This window comes from Mustela putorius, unplaced genomic scaffold, assembly GCF_011764305.1.
Source record: "Mustela putorius furo isolate JIRA1106 unplaced genomic scaffold, ASM1176430v1.1 tig00003853_pilon_pilon_pilon, whole genome shotgun sequence".
NCBI lineage: Eukaryota > Metazoa > Chordata > Mammalia > Carnivora > Mustelidae > Mustela > Mustela putorius.
The window spans coordinates 5,617,255-5,634,614 of NW_025422005.1; the positions used below are offsets into that span (position 1 = coordinate 5,617,255).

The following is a 17,360-nucleotide window of genomic DNA, read 5'->3' on the forward strand; positions in this document are numbered from 1 at the left end:
TCCCTGTCCCCTCGCCGGTGTCTCCATCTCTGCTTCCCTGTCCCCTCGCCGGTGTCTCCATCTCTGCTTCCCTGTCCCCTCGCCGCTGTCTCCATCTCTGCTTCCCTGTCCCCTCGCCGCTGTCTCCTCCATCTCTGCTTCCCTGTCCCCTCGCCGCTGTCTCCATCTCTCTGCTTCCCTTTCCCCTCGCCGCTGTCTCCATCTCTGCTTCCCTGTCCCCTCGCCGCTGTCTCCATCTCTGCTTCCCTTTCCCCTCGCCGCTGTCTCCATCTCTGCTTCCCTGTCCCCTCGCCGGTGTCTCCATCTCTGCTTCCCTGTCCCCTCGCCGCTGTCTCCATCTCTGCTTCCCTTTCCCCTCGCCACTGTCTCCATCTCTGCTTCCCTTTCCCCTCGCCGCTGTCTCCATCTCTGCTTCCCTGTCCCCTCGCCGCTGTCTCCATCGCTGCTTCCCTGTCCCCTCGCCACTGTCTCCATCGCTGCTTCCCTTTCCCCTCGCCACTGTCTCCATCTCTGCTTCCCTGTCCCCTCGCCGCGGTCTCCATCTCTGCTTCCCTGTCCCCTCGCCGCTGTCTCCATCTCTGCTTCCCTGTCCCCTCGCCGCTGTCTCCATCTCTGCTTCCCTGTCCCCTCGCCACTGTCTCCATCGCTGCTTCCCTTTCCCCTCGCCACTGTCTCCATCTCTGCTTCCCTGTCCCCTCGCCGCGGTCTCCATCTCTGCTTCCCTGTCCCCTCGCCGCTGTCTCCATCTCTGCTTCCCTGTCCCCTCGCCGCGGTCTCCATCTCTGCTTCCCTGTCCCCTCGCCGCTGTCTCCATCTCTGCTTCCCTGTCCCCTCGCCGCTGTCTCCATCTCTGCTTCCCTGTCCCCTCGCCGCTGTCTCCATCTCTGCTTCCCTGTCCCCCCCTCGCCGCTGTCTCCATCTCTGCTTCCCTTTCCCCTCGCCGCTGTCTCCATCTCTGCTTCCCTGTCCCCTCGCCGCTGTCTCCATCTCTGCTTCCCTGTCCCCTCGCCGCTGTCTCCATCTCTGCTTCCCTGTCCCCTCGCCACTGTCTCCATCTCTGCTTCCCTTTCCCCTCGCCACTGTCTCCATCTCTGCTTCCCTGTCCCCTCGCCACTGTCTCCATCGCTGCTTCCCTGTCCCCTCGCCACTGTCTCCATCGCTGCTTCCCTTTCCCCTCGCCGCTGTCTCCATCTCTGCTTCCCTTTCCCCTCGCCGCTGTCTCCATCTCTGCTTCCCTGTCCCCTCGCCGCTGTCTCCATCTCTGCTTCCCTGTCCCCTCGCCGCTGTCTCCATCGCTGCTTCCCTGTCCCCTCGCCACTGTCTCCATCGCTGCTTCCCTTTCCCCTCGCCGCTGTCTCCATCTCTGCTTCCCTGTCCCCTCGCCGCGGTCTCCATCTCTGCTTCCCTGTCCCCTCGCCGCTGTCTCCATCTCTGCTTCCCTGTCCCCTCGCCGCTGTCTCCATCTCTGCTTCCCTGTCCCCTCGCCGCTGTCTCCATCTCTGCTTCCCTGTCCCCCCTCGCCGCTGTCTCCATCTCTGCTTCCCTGTCCCCTCGCCGCTGTCTCCATCTCTGCTTCCCTTTCCCCCTCGCCGCTGTCTCCATCTCTGCTTCCCCTGTCCCCCCTCGCCGGTGTCTCCATCTCTGCTTCCCTGTCCCCTCGCCGGTGTCTCCATCTCTGCTTCCCTGTCCCCTCGCCGCTGTCTCCATCTCTGCTTCCCTGTCCCCTCGCCGCTGTCTCCATCTCTGCTTCCCTGTCCCCTCGCCGCTGTCTCCATCTCTGCTTCCCTGTCCCCTCGCCGCTGTCTCCATCGCTGCTTCCCTGTCCCCTCGCCGCTGTCTCCATCTCTGCTTCCCTGTCCCCTCGCCGCTGTCTCCATCTCTGCTTCCCTGTCCCCTCGCCGCTGTCTCCATCTCTGCTTCCCTGTCCCCTCGCCGCTGTCTCCATCTCTGCTTCCCTGTCCCCTCGCCGCGGTCTCCATCTCTGCTTCCCTTTCCCCTCGCCACTGTCTCCATCTCTGCTTCCCTTTCCCCTCGCCACTGTCTCCATCGCTGCTTCCCTGTCCCCTCGCCACTGTCTCCATCGCTGCTTCCCTTTCCCCTCGCCACTGTCTCCATCGCTGCTTCCCTTTCCCCTCGCCGCGGTCTCCATCTCTGCTTCCCTGTCCCCTCGCCGCGGTCTCCATCTCTGCTTCCCTGTCCCCTCGCCGCTGTCTCCATCTCTGCTTCCCTGTCCCCCTCGCCGCTGTCTCCATCTCTGCTTCCCGGTCCCCTCGCCGCTGTCTCCATCTCTGCTTCCCTGTCCCCTCGCCGCTGTCTCCATCTCTGCTTCCCTTTCCCCTCGCCGCTGTCTCCATCTCTGCTTCCCTGTCCCCTCGCCGCTGTCTCCATCTCTGCTTCCCTGTCCCCTCGCCGCTGTCTCCATCTCTGCTTCCCTGTCCCCTCGCCGCTGTCTCCATCTCTGCTTCCCTGTCCCCTCGCCGCTGTCTCCATCTCTGCTTCCCTGTCCCCTCGCCGCTGTCTCCATCTCTGCTTCCCTGTCCCCTCGCCGCTGTCTCCATCTCTGCTTCCCTTTTCCCTCGCGCGCTGTCTCCATCTCTGCTTCCCTGTCCCCTCGCCGCTGTCTCCATCGCTGCTTCCCTGTCCCCTCGCCGCTGTCTCCATCGCTGCTTCCCTGTCCCCTCGCCGCTGTCTCCATCGCTGCTTCCCTTTCCCCTCGCCGCTGTCTCCATCTCTGCTTCCCTGTCCCCTCGCCGCTGTCTCCATCTCTGCTTCCCTGTCCCCTCGCCGCTGTCTCCATCGCTGCTTCCCTGTCCCCTCGCCGCTGTCTCCATCGCTGCTTCCCTGTCCCCTCGCCGCTGTCTCCATCGCTGCTTCCCTGTCCCCTCGCCGCGGTCTCCATCTCTGCTTCCCTGTCCCCCTCGCCGCGGTCTCCATCTCTGCTTCCCTGTCCCCTCGCCGCTGTCTCCATCTCTGCTTCCCTGTCCCCTCGCCGCTGTCTCCATCTCTGCTTCCCTGTCCCCTCGCCGCTGTCTCCATCTCTGCTTCCCTGTCCCCTCGCCGCTGTCTCCATCTCTGCTTCCCTGTCCCCTCGCCGCTGTCTCCATCTCTGCTTCCCTTTCCCCTCGCCGCTGTCTCCATCTCTGCTTCCCTGTCCCCTCGCCGCTGTCTCCATCTCTGCTTCCCTGTCCCCTCGCCGCTGTCTCCATCTCTGCTTCCCTGTCCCCTCGCCGCTGTCTCCATCTCTGCTTCCCTGTCCCCTCGCCGCTGTCTCCATCTCTGCTTCCCTTTCCCCTCGCCGCTGTCTCCATCGCTGCTTCCCTGTCCCCCCTCTCGCCGCTGTCTCCATCGCTGCTTCCCTTTCCCCTCGCCGCTGTCTCCATCTCTGCTTCCCTTTCCCCTCGCCGCTGTCTCCATCTCTGCTTCCCTGTCCCCTCGCCGCTGTCTCCATCTGCTCTGCTTCCCTGTCCCCTCGCCGCTGTCTCCATCTCTGCTTCCCTGTCCCCTCGCCGCTGTCTCCATCTCTGCTTCCCCCTGTCCCCTCGCCGCTGTCTCCATCTCTGCTTCCCTTTCCCCTCGCCGCTGTCTCCATCGCTGCTTCCCTGTCCCCTCGCCGCTGTCTCCATCGCTGCTTCCCTTTCCCCTCGCCGCTGTCTCCATCTCTGCTTCCCTTTCCCCTCGCCGCTGTCTCCATCTCTGCTTCCCTGTCCCCTCGCCGCTGTCTCCATCTCTGCTTCCCTGTCCCCTCGCCGCGGTCTCCATCTCTGCTTCCCTGTCCCCTCGCCGCTGTCTCCATCTCTGCTTCCCTGTCCCCTCGCCGCTGTCTCCATCTCTGCTTCCCTGTCCCCTCGCCGCTGTCTCCATCTCTGCTTCCCTGTCCCCTCGCCGCTGTCTCCATCTCTGCTTCCCTTTCCCCTCGCCGCTGTCTCCATCTCTGCTTCCCTGTCCCCTCGCCGCTGTCTCCATCTCTGCTTCCCTGTCCCCTCGCCGCTGTCTCCATCTCTGCTTCCCTGTCCCCTCGCCGCTGTCTCCATCTCTGCTTCCCTGTCCCCTCGCCGCTGTCTCCATCTCTGCTTCCCTTTCCCCTCGCCGCTGTCTCCATCGCTGCTTCCCTGTCCCCTCGCCGCTGTCTCCATCGCTGCTTCCCTTTCCCCTCGCCGCTGTCTCCATCTCTGCTTCCCTTTCCCCTCGCCGCTGTCTCCATCTCTGCTTCCCTGTCCCCTCGCCGCTGTCTCCATCTCTGCTTCCCTGTCCCCTCGCCGCTGTCTCCATCTCTGCTTCCCTGTCCCCTCGCCGCTGTCTCCATCTCTGCTTCCCTGTCCCCTCGCCGCTGTCTCCATCTCTGCTTCCCTTTCCCCTCGCCGCTGTCTCCATCGCTGCTTCCCTTCCCTGTCCCCTCGCCGCTGTCTCCATCGCTGCTTCCCTTTCCCCTCGCCGCTGTCTCCATCTCTGCTTCCCTGTCCCCTCGCCGCTGTCTCCATCTCTGCTTCCCTGTCCCCTCGCCGCTGTCTCCATCTCTGCTTCCCTGTCCCCTCGCCGCTGTCTCCATCTCTGCTTCCCTGTCCCCTCGCCGCTGTCTCCATCTCTGCTTCCCTGTCCCCTCGCCGCTGTCTCCATCTCTGCTTCCCTGTCCCCTCGCCGCTGTCTCCATCTCTGCTTCCCTGTCCCCTCGCCGCTGTCTCCATCTCTGCTTCCCTGTCCCCTCGCCGCTGTCTCCATCTCTGCTTCCCTGTCCCCTCGCCGCTGTCTCCATCTCTGCTTCCCTTTCCCCTCGCCGCTGTCTCCATCTCTGCTTCCCTTTCCCCTCGCCGCTGTCTCCATCTCTGCTTCCCTGTCCTGTCCCCTCGCCGCTGTCTCCATCTCTGCTTCCCTTTCCCCTCGCCGCTGTCTCCATCTCTGCTTCCCTGTCCCCTCGCCGCTGTCTCCATCGCTGCTTCCCTGTCCCCTCGCCACTGTCTCCATCGCTGCTTCCCTTTCCCCTCGCCACTGTCTCCATCTCTGCTTCCCTGTCCCCTCGCCGCGGTCTCCATCTCTGCTTCCCTGTCCCCCCCTCGCCGCTGTCTCCATCTCTGCTTCCCTGTCCCCTCGCCGCTGTCTCCATCTCTGCTTCCCTGTCCCCTCGCCGCTGTCTCCATCTCTGCTTCCCTGTCCCCTCGCCGCTGTCTCCATCTCTGCTTCCCTGTCCCCTCGCCGCTGTCTCCATCTCTGCTTCCCTGTCCCCTCGCCGCTGTCTCCATCTCTGCTTCCCTGTCCCCTCGCCGCTGTCTCCATCTCTGCTTCCCTGTCCCCTCGCCGCTGTCTCCATCTCTGCTTCCCTGTCCCCTCGCCGCTGTCTCCATCTCTGCTTCCCTGTCCCCTCGCCGCTGTCTCCATCTCTGCTCTCACCTTCACCTCCCACTGCTATAGGACCTTTGGTTTTGCTGTGGATTCCATTTTCTACAGCTGCCACACAAACAGTAAATAAAATTCATTGTATTTTTGCCCCACTAAGCGGCTCTGTCTTCTGGCACATCCAGATGCCCGGCTTAAAAAGAGTGAACAATGAAAACAATGTTTTCTCGAGCAGACATTCCAAAAAGGGTCTAACAAAGGCCTCTGAAGACGCCGCTGGGGGAGACACCACGCAGACAGCTGGCGTGTCCTGTGGACGCAATTCCTCGAACAGCCACACGGGCTCATTGGTTTACAAATACTCAGAAAATGAGTCTGTCGCGCCATGTCAATTTTGAAAGAAGGATTTTCATTTATATTTATGATAATGCTGAGCTTTAAACTGAAGGAAAGTTTAGAGGTTTTAAAATTTATGATTTGTAAATCCATGTACACGGCCATTGTAAGTCTATCACCGCACGACAGATTAACTGCCTATGCATAAACATTTCAGATTATTTGTGTCTACATTGTTCACTCAATATAATACACCAAAACTGGCATAAAATATTTTAAGGGAAAACACACTTCCAGATAAAAGTTATAGAGTTATAGTTACCCACAGTGACATGGAATGAACGCTCTGTGGGAACATCGTGAGCAACAAAACCTTTACCTTCTGGAACACCTGGAATTTTGCTGAAAGCTGCTTCAACATGAAAATAATTTCCAAAACAAACACAGCCAAGTGGCTGGGAAGCAAAGGGTGAAGTGCCTACACGGCTCAGCAGAGCACCCACTCTTACAACCTTGCTAGTCGGGCCAAACTCCACAAGGAAAATGCAGGCCCTGAATTTTAAGAAGAATTCAATTAGCGTCCCCGGTATTTCATAATCAACAGCTGAATGCTAATTAAGCGCACAGCGTCAAGCAGCAATGGAATCCCAGCGCAATAAGCACCAGCACAGCGGCAGCAAATGCTACCTTCAGCTTGCATGCATAAATAAGCAGAATTAATAACTACCCGAGCATGGAAGGGTGACTTAATCTGTTTCGATTAGGTGCAGTTCAGCCTGGGGCCTTTGTGTTATATTTAAATGTGTTCGCCATGTTTAATTAAAAACTTAATAATCTAGAGTTTCTTTTTTTTAATGTTCTGATCAGTATTTTTCTCCTCTTTCTCTTCATAAGTTTTACTGATTTAAATGGCTTCCTGAAATGCAATACTATTTTCCGCATAATGTAAGTGAGACCGGCTAACCGTCAGTACGACCCTCGAAGACAGGCGCCGGCTGTTTACTTCAGCTCCATCCAACTGACCCAGCATTTCTTCGAAACTGCCTCTCTGATCTGACCCAGTTTATTCAGCCTGAGAGACCGCCTCAAGCCCGCCTCGAGCCCACTACCAACATGTTTCTCAGTCACTGCACTAAAGTAGAGTGCAGTTGTCAGTTTCAGGCCTAGAATTCGACGGAAAGTGCCACAAACCTGGCATCCATTCCACAAGACTTAAAGTATCTCAGCCCCAAAGAAACTTTGGTGAGAAATATTGTACCTACACACACACAAGCCATCAAAGGAATCACTGAGAGAAAATGTAAAATGAAAGGCCTCCCACTGAGGCCTAAAATCTCAAGAATTTGGTGATTATCTGAAAGACCTAGGATGAAGATGTTGGGTGGTGTTATCATTAATAATACGGGAATTTTTTTTTCCAAAAGTAAAACTTCTAAGGTCAGCTTTGGGTGTACATAAAAGTTTTTCTCTGATGGATAATTATTAACTATTACAAGTTTTAAAATGTTAGATTGAGGACAATCTTAATTATGGTAAAGAATCTTTAAAAACACTCATCTTAAATAAAGACCTGTCAATATTCTTCAAGTCCCTCTGGGACAAAAACATGCTTCTCTACCAGGCACTGGTCTCACCATCAGTGAAGGCCTCACTCTAGCAAGTTCGCCAGTGAGGAGGGCAATCAACGTGGAAGCAAAGCTGCGAGAAACAGAGCTGGCGTCGGCAGCAGGAGAAAGCAAGGGCGAGCCGCCCACACACACAGGCGAGCAGCGGAAGCAGCTCAGAAGACGGTGTGATGACGGCCTCATCGACGCTGCTGCAGTTTGATCAAACCCGTATCCTGGAGGCAATGACGCTTAAAAATAACTAAAATGTTATTCTGGGGGTGGGGGAGGGTACAGAACAGGAGGTAGGCCCATGTCCTTACTTTCGCTGGGACACACTTGCTTTGCTTATTCCTGTGATTCCTGGGGTGAGATGATGCACACAGCAGGTTATATTCTCACAGCCAAACCAGGCCAAGGCAGAGATCCACGAGTGCCTGTGCCTGGCTGCCACATAAGCTGGTCAAAGATTTGACTTGAAGACATTCATAAGAAGCTGCTTTCAGCCTATCACTTACTCAAGCCCTCTTGCTCATTTGCTTTTCAGGTTTTAGAAAGTGAAGCTGACCTTCCTACAAATAAGGGAAGCATCTGATCCCTGGGTTCTGCAAGAACTGGATGAGTGCCAGCACATTTCTCAAAACTCCAACCAAAACAAAAAGCAACCATGACAAAAATGCACCGGAAAGACAAGGATTCATGCAGTTAGGGATCATTACCACGTCCTCGGAGTGTGCAGCAATCTGGAGTTGCATTTCACTTTCCAAAAGAAAGTCAGGCCTTTTCCGATGTCTAAGACTCCCCTTTCTGTCCCACGGCTGCCTCAAGTCCCCAAGCCACAGCAGCAGCAGGGATACAGGCCACACCGTGCCCAAGAGAGGCAAGCGCTGCAGGAAGAGGAAGGCGACTTTCCTTTAAGTGGGAGTCCTTAAACCCCAGAATGGACGGGCCACGGAGAGAGCACCGGGAGCTCCTGGCTGCCGAGAAGCCTTAAGGTGAAGGTGAGGGAGGGCCGAGAGGGGCTCCTAGCACAGGCACACGGGGCCCGCGGTGACGGCCTTCCACACGCTCCTTCCATCCTCTCCACCTCCTCTTTCTTGCAACAAGGCTGTTTGAGAATCTTAAATTTTTATCAGTCAAAATTCTCTCCTTCTCACAAAAGGGGTCCACAGTGAAAAATGACATCTGACTTGACAAAACAAATCTCACATTTTCACTCTGCCACTATTTGAATAACAAACGTTTAAGAAGTTTCCAACTCTTGACAATCATGTAAAGCATTTAAATATTTAATTTCCAAACAGCAGCACCAACTTCCTCATGCATCTGGTCAGCAGCAAGCGTTAATGGACTCCTGACAAAGCTCTCTAATCAAACCTTCAGGGCTGCTTTGGTCCCTCTCTGCGGCTCCTAGTCCACTTCCCTGCTTCCACTGGCCACCCCCTCCCCACGACCTTTTCTCAAACATATCCTCTCGGCTCCTGCTCCTGCTCCAGCTCGCACCCAGGATCTCACCACTTCTCCCCAACACTGATGCCGTGCTCTTCGGTCCTTGGTCTCGGGCCTGGAAGCTCGCAATTGCCCCGGAAGCCCACTTATGACTCGGGCCAGAGTGCACCCCACCAGCAGATCAAGTCACCCCTCTGCTCAGAATCTGCCCATGCAGACCAAAGAGCAAGGCTCCGACCATCTGTCCACAGATCACACATGATCCACCGCCTGCTGTCCCCCACCCCTTCTCCCTCCAGACACATTCCTGCCTACTTCTTGACCATGCCAGGGCCCAGACTTCTCTTCCCCTGGCATGATCCAAAAGGCTTATCTTTGCACTAAGGTCTCTGCTCAAATGGTTCTTACCAGGGCCCTTCCTCTGCCCCTTACTGAAGACAGCACCTCCCCACTCCCCCAGTTTGTTCTCCCTCCTCCTCACCTCCTCTATTCTCAGCACACAGGTGTGCTACCACTTGACATATACTGATTTATAGATGGTCTCTCCTCTTAAAACATAAGCCTCATGAGGAGGAGCCTTTTTTTTTTTTTAAAGATTTTATTTATTTATTTGACAGAGATCACAAGTAGGCAGAGAGGCAGGCGGGGGCGGGAGGAGCAGGCTCCCCGCTGAGCAGAGAGCCCGATGCAGAGTTCAATCCTAGGACCCCAAGACCATGACCCGAGCCAAAGGCAGAGGCTTAACCCACTGAGGCACCCAGGTGCCCCCGAGGGAACTTTTGTTCTTGATATGGTCCTAACACAGCACCTGGCACACAGTAAGTACTTAATAAATAAAAACGAAAAGAGCAAGATTAGGAAAGCACAAAAAAGTTGTTCAACATTTGTTCTTAGCATATTTTAAAGTATCAGCAACAAGCTTACAATTGATATGTCTATCAGTGCCAGCCTTCATCTTAATTTCTTTCAACCTAAAGGGCAAACATCAAGCAGAACCACTCAGACACAAGACTGAAGTAGCAAAAGCACAAGTAATGTCTAAGTCTTTTACGGCAATACCTTTCAGAAGTCACAAGATGGGGATGTAGCTTCGTGAGAACTCGGTCTGCTGGAACAGGAATCCATGGGCATTCAAATCTGTATTTGTGGGCACCTATTTTATCTCCCCACCTTCTCTGATGGGCCATAATGACAGGATGAATATGTAAGAGCCACTATATTTACATAATCAGGTCTATGCTTCCTGCAAATCACTGGCTCCACTTAGGATATGTATCAACTGGTTTAAAAATGCTGGGTTTTAAAATGGGGAGGGATCAAAAACTAGCTGGCTAAAACCAGCCAACCAACACTCCCGATCTCTTCTCTTTCCATGAAAGAGAGAAAACCCTTCCCACTAAGCTAAGATCAAGTCTCTCTGTTCAATTATGACGCTTGCAGGCTCTTTCCTTTGGCTAACGGCTACCACAGACAGTCCCCAGAGGCGCAGGGAGGGCACACTTGAGAAGCCAACAGCCCGGTGACACCAGCCACAAGACCACCCGTCCGCACTCACCACTTCATCCTCCGTCCAGCACTTTTCGATCAGCTTGGGCACAGGCTTCTTCACCAGGCGCTGCAGGGCTTTGCCCGCATCATACCCACTCTCGTGTAGCTAAAACGACAACAACAACTTCCGTTAGTAAAGCGTGCCAAGTAACAGATCCGGAAGCAAATCAATAAAACAGAAGCCCTGCAGTTGTTCCAACAGAAGAACCACGGAAAGGGCACATTTGTCCGCAAGAGAATTCGTTCTCCTCCAGTTGCCCCCTGCCCCCAGTTCCAGCTGTTCTGGGAAAGGGAGGCAGGTAAGGTAGAGAACACTTTGGCAAGAACAGGAATAGGATTCAGAACAACAGTAACAAACACTTTCTGAACATGTGGCCAGACAGAATAGGGAGCATAATCCATGTACTTATTCTTTCTTAAGCCTATGAGAAAGGTATTTTCTCATTTAAGCCTACAGGGTAGGAACTACAGTCATCCCATTTTATAGATGAGAAAACTGAGGCACAGAAAGGTCAAAGGTGCTCACCACACTAAACCAGCAGGCTGTAAAGCCAAGACTCCAGCCAGTATGATTTCTACCACTACTGTCCCATTCCCCACAAAAGGCGGTTCAAAACCTACTGAACTGTGTTATTTCCCTTCGGCATCTCTGAAGTCTTTCAACTGCAGTAATTTCACTTAAATTTTTTTTTCAAGTATCTGAACTGTAAAAGCTTTTCAATGAAACTCTGTAACAGTATACTAGCAATACATGTGAATGAAGATGCTGGCTTATCTACACTCTCCTTCTAGGACCAGACTTCTCTCATTAAAGGTCACGAACTTCCTCCGCTCCACATCCTTTCCAACCTCAGGCAGTGCCTGACACCACTCACCCTCTCTAGCTTGCAAAGACATTCTTCTCTTGGTTCATGTGACCCCAACCCCCTTCGAGTTCCAGAGTTTCAACCTGCAGACAATGGAATGAAATAACAGAAAGATCCTCTTGCTTAATCTACCTCCCCTAACTATGGCCATTCCTCCAAAATTCTCTTGGGAAATCTGGCTTTCCTTTACAGACAGAATCCGTTTTGACTAAGATCTTATCTCTAGCGCCTAACACAGTCCATAGCATATGGAGATCTAAGAGAACTACTGGTTAAATTAACAAATAAATGCCTTCAACTACTGTCCCTGTGCAAACTCCACCCAAATCTAAATCTCAGTTGATGTGAATTCATTCAGCTTGAAGTTGACAAAGTGCCTACCGCATTCCATGTGACGTACTAGACCCTGGGCCCACAGGAGTGAAAAAAACAGGCAAAGGCATCCCTGCAGTCATAGAGCAGACCTTCCAATCTTCTCATCCATGTTTTAATCCCTTATCTGAACAATTCACAAGCATCAGCTGCAAACTCCGAATGAGTAAGGTCCACACCTTAGCAAACCATAGTTTTTATTTCTGGGAAACTTGCAAACTCCTAAGGATGTATCATGGGGACACAATACATAGGAGATGACAAGATCGAGCAGATGATAGTAATCACTACTACCTAGGTGTAAGTAAAGAACTACAGACACACAAGAAAGAGGAGAGAGCACATGGTTTCCTCTCTTTAGTAGAAGACTCCTAAGAAGGATGTGCAAATTGCCTTCCCACCAACTGCTACAGACCCAGGGCTGGTCATATAGTAAGCCTGCAGTAAATATTTATTGAATAAGCTAAAATAATATTTGAAACATACACAGCCAGTCTCTCTTCTAACTACTCAACTGCTAATGGAAGAGATATCACAAATACCCATTTTCATTGCACATTCAGAGAAACAGAATGTATTAAAAATTAAAATCTCCTGAGTATTCTCACAGTTTAGAGGACTCCATTTATTTTAAATCCAGGTCCAAGGAAGTCCAGACTATGTATTAACTATAACAATAAGTCACTACCTTAAAACAAAATGAAATACCTACAACAATCAATGTTAGATTGTTGGATTCTGTTTTTTTGTTTGGTTGGTTTATTTGCTTTATTTAATTTGACAGAGAGAGAGAGAGATCACAAGTAGGCAGAGAGGCAGGCGGGGGGCGGGGGAAGCAGGCTCCCCGCTGAGCAGGGAGTCCGAATGCAGGGCTCTATCCCAGGACCCTGAGATCATGACCTGAGCCAAAGGCAGAGCTTTAACCCATAGAGCCACCTGGGCACCCCTGGATTCTGTTTTGATGATGGTGTTGTGTGTGTGTGTGTGTGTGTGTGTGTGTGTAGGGGGTGTATGTACTGAATATGAATGCTAGATATTAACATATATTTTAATAACATTCATCATTAGATCTTAATCTAGACTTATTCAAGCAGTATAAAAAGATGAAAATAACTTTGCTCAAAATGCAGACCAAGCAGATACGTGTCAAGTTCTATAATACAATAAGGTTCTATAATACAATAAGAATCTATATGACCTTAACAATGTGGATCAGAACTGAATAAAAGAAAAAACTGCATGCCTATTTAATTTTTAAAAAGCACATATTTTAGTGAAATCAATTCAAGTTGATCAAATCATAAATTCTTAATAAAAAGCTTATGGAAAATTAACATTTCTTAAGAGGTAATTATAGTATATGAGGTAATTATGAAGGGCCATGGACTCTGGAACCAGACTATGTGGACTCAAATTCTAGCTCTATTACTAGAATCCAGCTACTTATCCTCTCTGGAACTTAATGTTGTCATCTTTAAAAATGAGTATAATAATAACAGCTATGTCTTAGGGTATTATAAGGATAACATTAGAAAATACATGTAAATTGCTTAGAACTACACCTGGCACATAATACGCTAAATGAGTATTAGTGATTTGTTTTTAAAAGGAAAGAATAAAAAAAAAAAAAAAAAGGGAAGCAGTCTCTACTCAATTTTCTGGATTAGATAGTAGCCTTTCCGTGGGGCGGGGAGGGGGCAGACTGTTAAACTATAAACAAAATCACTTATGTCACACAAAATTATTCATATGTTAATAATTTTTGAAATTTGACTAAAATACTGGTATAGTACACAGAAAAAAGTTTAAAATTTAAAGTCTTATATGGTTGATAGGAAATTACTCTTAAGAATGGAAGGCCTGTTCAAAAGTATACTGCTGAATGAAGCTAAATCAAATCTCATTAATCCCTGGGCCGTTCCTGACTTTTGGTGAACGAAGGCCAGCTTTGAATGGGAGCTGCAAGAAACGTTCTGAACAATCTGCTGAACTTCTGGCTATTTGGTTTATTAGAAAAGCTGCCCAATGCACACATGGTGCCCTGAGTTAAAATTCTAGTGAGCTGCTTATTTGTTCCCTAAACATATCCCAGTGTTCACACTTCCTTCACAAATCTTCATTTCTCATCACACTTTCCCCCTGAAGAAGCCATTGCAACGTGTGTGTGGTAACCTGGGCTTCCTTCCGTTACTCATTCTCTAAATAATGGGCAATTCCCTCCTTTCATTTGATCCACTGTCTGCCTGTCCTCTTAAAATATTCCTGCTCCTGACCTTTCCATGATATAAACCCAATAAATATTTAGTGTCTGCTCCCACACCTCTACCAAGACATATTTGAAAAGCCAGAGCTATGGGATTATTTACCAACAGTGATGAAATATTTACTGAACAAATGAAGTTAGGGAATTATTGTGCTGCATCAATAATTCATAAACGCTAGTCCAAAAGCCTGTTGTCAAGGGGTGGTTCTGCCCCGCCCTCTTCCTAGGGAACCCAACCCAACCTTTCCACACCTTCACCTTCTTCTGAATGTTATAAACATTTAATTCTACTTTCTAGGAATCTTGTCCAAGAACATTCTGAAAGTTTTACATCTTTACAGAAATCCTTAAATTATATGTAACTAAAGGTACACTTTGAACATACTAAAAGTTATTATGGCCCTCACGGCTTCACAAAAGTGAAGATCAGTTTTGAGCACCTTGGGAAAATTGCCGGAGGTCAGGACATCCTTCCTTCCTTCCACAGACGTGTACCTAGTGCTAAACTGGGCCCGATGCTACTCTAGGTGCCAGGAAGAGATCCAGCTTTGGAGAACACCGACACACACATTGGGAATAGAGGAGCGAGAAGGGGCAACCTGTGAGAGGCACTGTAAAGTACCAGTTTGGTATAACACGTCTATCTAAATCTCACATTCAAACTCTAGGGTCCTCGGGCGCCTGGGTGGCTCAGTGGGTTAAGCCACTGCCTTCGGCTCAGGTCATGATCTCAGGGTCCTGGGATCGAGTCCCGCATCGGGCTCTCTGCTCAGCAGGGAGCCTGCTTCCCTCTCTCCCTCTCTCTGCCTGCCTCTCCATCTACTTGTGATTTCTCTCTGTCAAATAAATAAATAAAATCTTTAAAAAAAAAAAACTCTAGGGTCCTCAAAGGGTGGGTACTACCTTCTTCAGTCCATGTGTGAGGCGACAAGTAAGCTCTTCTGAAAGAAGGAGGTGTTCTAGGTGGTTATGAAGATTTCCCTTCTTCAGACTGGAGCCAAAATAATGTTTGAGGAAGAGCTAAACTGGATTCTTTATGTATATTAAAATTAAACCTATGAAAATATTGGCTACCTTAAATCTCAAAAAAAAAAAAAAGCCATTAAAAATTTTCCTCTAATACAGCATCAAGCTCGAACAAATTATAATAATTTCACCTTGTGGAAAACATGTGGGTTTCAAATACCTGATCACAACCATATAGACATATCTATATAGTGAGGAAATGTAGTGCAGGCTTCTCACTATCGCTGAGGTAAAAAGGTCCTTTAATGTGAATAAAGCAGAAGACTGCTCAAGGAAACTGCAATGAAGACGGGGGGTCGGGAGGGGAACCCTCAAATGTCTTACAGCTTCACTTTGCAGCCTTGGAAAAGCAATTAAAGGAAAATAAGTAAACTCTTCTGTCCACTTTGCAACCAAGCAGGGCTAGTAAATTCTGGGGTTAAATGTAATTTTAATGTAGAGTATAGCAAACTGTACCATTCCGGAGTGACTAGGAAAAAATCATCACAAAATACAAGGTACCAAGATACAACATCATTACTCAACCAGCTGCCAAGGTTTACAAGCTATTGGTGGGAGAAGCATTTAGATCTCACACCACCCCCCATCACCCTGCCAGCCACTAAAGCAGGATATCATTCAGCTGAAACCACTGTTTTCAGATTCATCATCCCAGGGTGGGGTGGGCGTGGGGGTGGGCATGGGGGTGTATAATCCAATGAGCAGGGAGGCAGATACTTGTAAATCTCTTGCTTCCACATCACTGAACTGCAAGTCTGCACTTCTACACAAGCAAAATCTGTCTTCCCCTAAACCACAGGTCACTAGGCTAGGAATGTGATAACAAAATGGTGATATGTCATCAATCTCCAAGCCTTTCAAGTCATTCCATCAAGGAACCATCCCTGCTTTGCTGTTTTCCACCAGTTCTACCTTTGGTCCCCTGGGCTCGCACCACAGACTCCTCAGGCTGTGTTCTTCACTTTTGGTTTGTTCACTGTGAGACAGCAAACAGGACTGTTCCCCTATCAGGTGTCCGGCGCTCCTCTACCACAGCTTCCCGGGCCCGTGAGGTCCAGTGGGACGTCCTAGCCTCAGAGGCAGGCCGCATGCACCACACGCTCCTGCTCCACCGTCTCAGCAAGAGTTACTACGGACCTCCTATGCCAGACACTGTGCTAGCAAGGACCGTCAGGACTGAACTGGCAGAGTCAACCTCGTGGGGGATTTGGTGCTAAAAACAAAGGCAGCCTGAGTAACACAAGCTCCTGATTTGGTTCTGTTGTAACAATAACACCCCCACACAAAGCCAAAGACTATGATACCACATGTGACTGGATGCACTTGGTCAGCTGCATAAAAAGCTCTCAACAACCATGGGCACCCAAGCCGCCTCTCCTGTATATAAGCCATCCCATTGTTAAGGTCTCTGTCAATGCCTAGTGAACACAGCACAGGATCTGAGCAAGGAGACAGATTCTTGTTATCAGTTTTGTCACAAACTGGCTGAGCTGAGGTTTTCATCTATCAAATGGGCCTCACACCACTCTCCCACAGTTGTGTCAAAAGACAATGGAAGGTATGAAATGAGATATGTGACAAGATACGTGAAATGTCAAAAGGCTATCAACTGTGCAGAGGCATCATCACGGGCACACATCTCTTATCAAAGACTGCTCAGCAGACCCAAGTTCAACAGAGCACCTGCTGTACAGTGCTGGAGACGACACACCTGCCATGGGCTTCTTACAGCTTCTGACCTCTCTGTGACTAGCAGCAAGGAAGGATCATGCCCCAAGAAGAAAAACACATTGCTGCATAATTGCCCAAGTTAAATGTGGTACTCTCGCTCTGCCTGACAAATCATTCCCTGCTTATTACTTTCTATAATTTAATATATATAAGTGCTTTACTGGCAAGCTTTTCGAAAGAATAAATAATACTTAATGACTGCCTACAGTTTAATTAACTCATGATTGAACTTCTCATGGATTGCTATAAACATTAAATTACATCCTTCCTCAAAGCTGCCATGGATGGAGATCCAGTTTTAAGCTTTAGCCCTGCTGCCTAATAGTTCTGAAATTTCAGCAAATATGTATATTGGACAGAGAGGTGAGAATCAACCTTAACACCTAGTTATAAAGTATGTTATTTTATAAAGCAAGGACAGGGTCTTAATTTAAATAAGACAGAAAGTGTGCACATGTCCAAATACCTCATTTATACTACAACAATCATTAAGCATCACAGGATCTTGGGCAGTTGTATTAGCACAAACTCTGTGTATTACCACAGGGCTTCAAATTTCTGCTCTGGCTTCTCATCTTAGCTGCCGTTTTTGGTCTGCGTGATGTTGCAAATAAATTTTCCTTCTGGCATGGCTCAGCTGTCAGGCACCTCTGTTCTATAATGAACCCATGAATTACATCTCCCTGCTCTGACATCTCTGGTCTCACACATCAAAATATTGTTCTTCAATTGTAATTTATAACTTAATTTAAATGTCCCTTTTGCTGTGACCTTTTTAGATCAAATGGCATTGCATCTAGCAGTTTCTCCTACCCCAAAGCATCCTTTTGCAATTAT

At 50.0% G+C, this 17,360-nt stretch overlaps 1 protein-coding gene across 5 annotated transcripts in view; it reads right to left on the reverse strand.

Moving 5' to 3' along the window:
- The window catches only part of RERE (arginine-glutamic acid dipeptide repeats), a 425,837-nt gene that overhangs the window by 86,439 nt on the left and 322,038 nt on the right, over positions 1-17,360 (reverse strand). For all 5 annotated transcript variants that reach the window (XM_013064588.2, XM_004768623.3, XM_004768622.3 and 2 more), the window contains one exon: positions 10,273-10,371. In XM_013064588.2, coding sequence (XP_012920042.1) covers positions 10,273-10,371 — 99 coding nt within the window. The remainder of the gene's footprint in view (positions 1-10,272; positions 10,372-17,360) is intronic.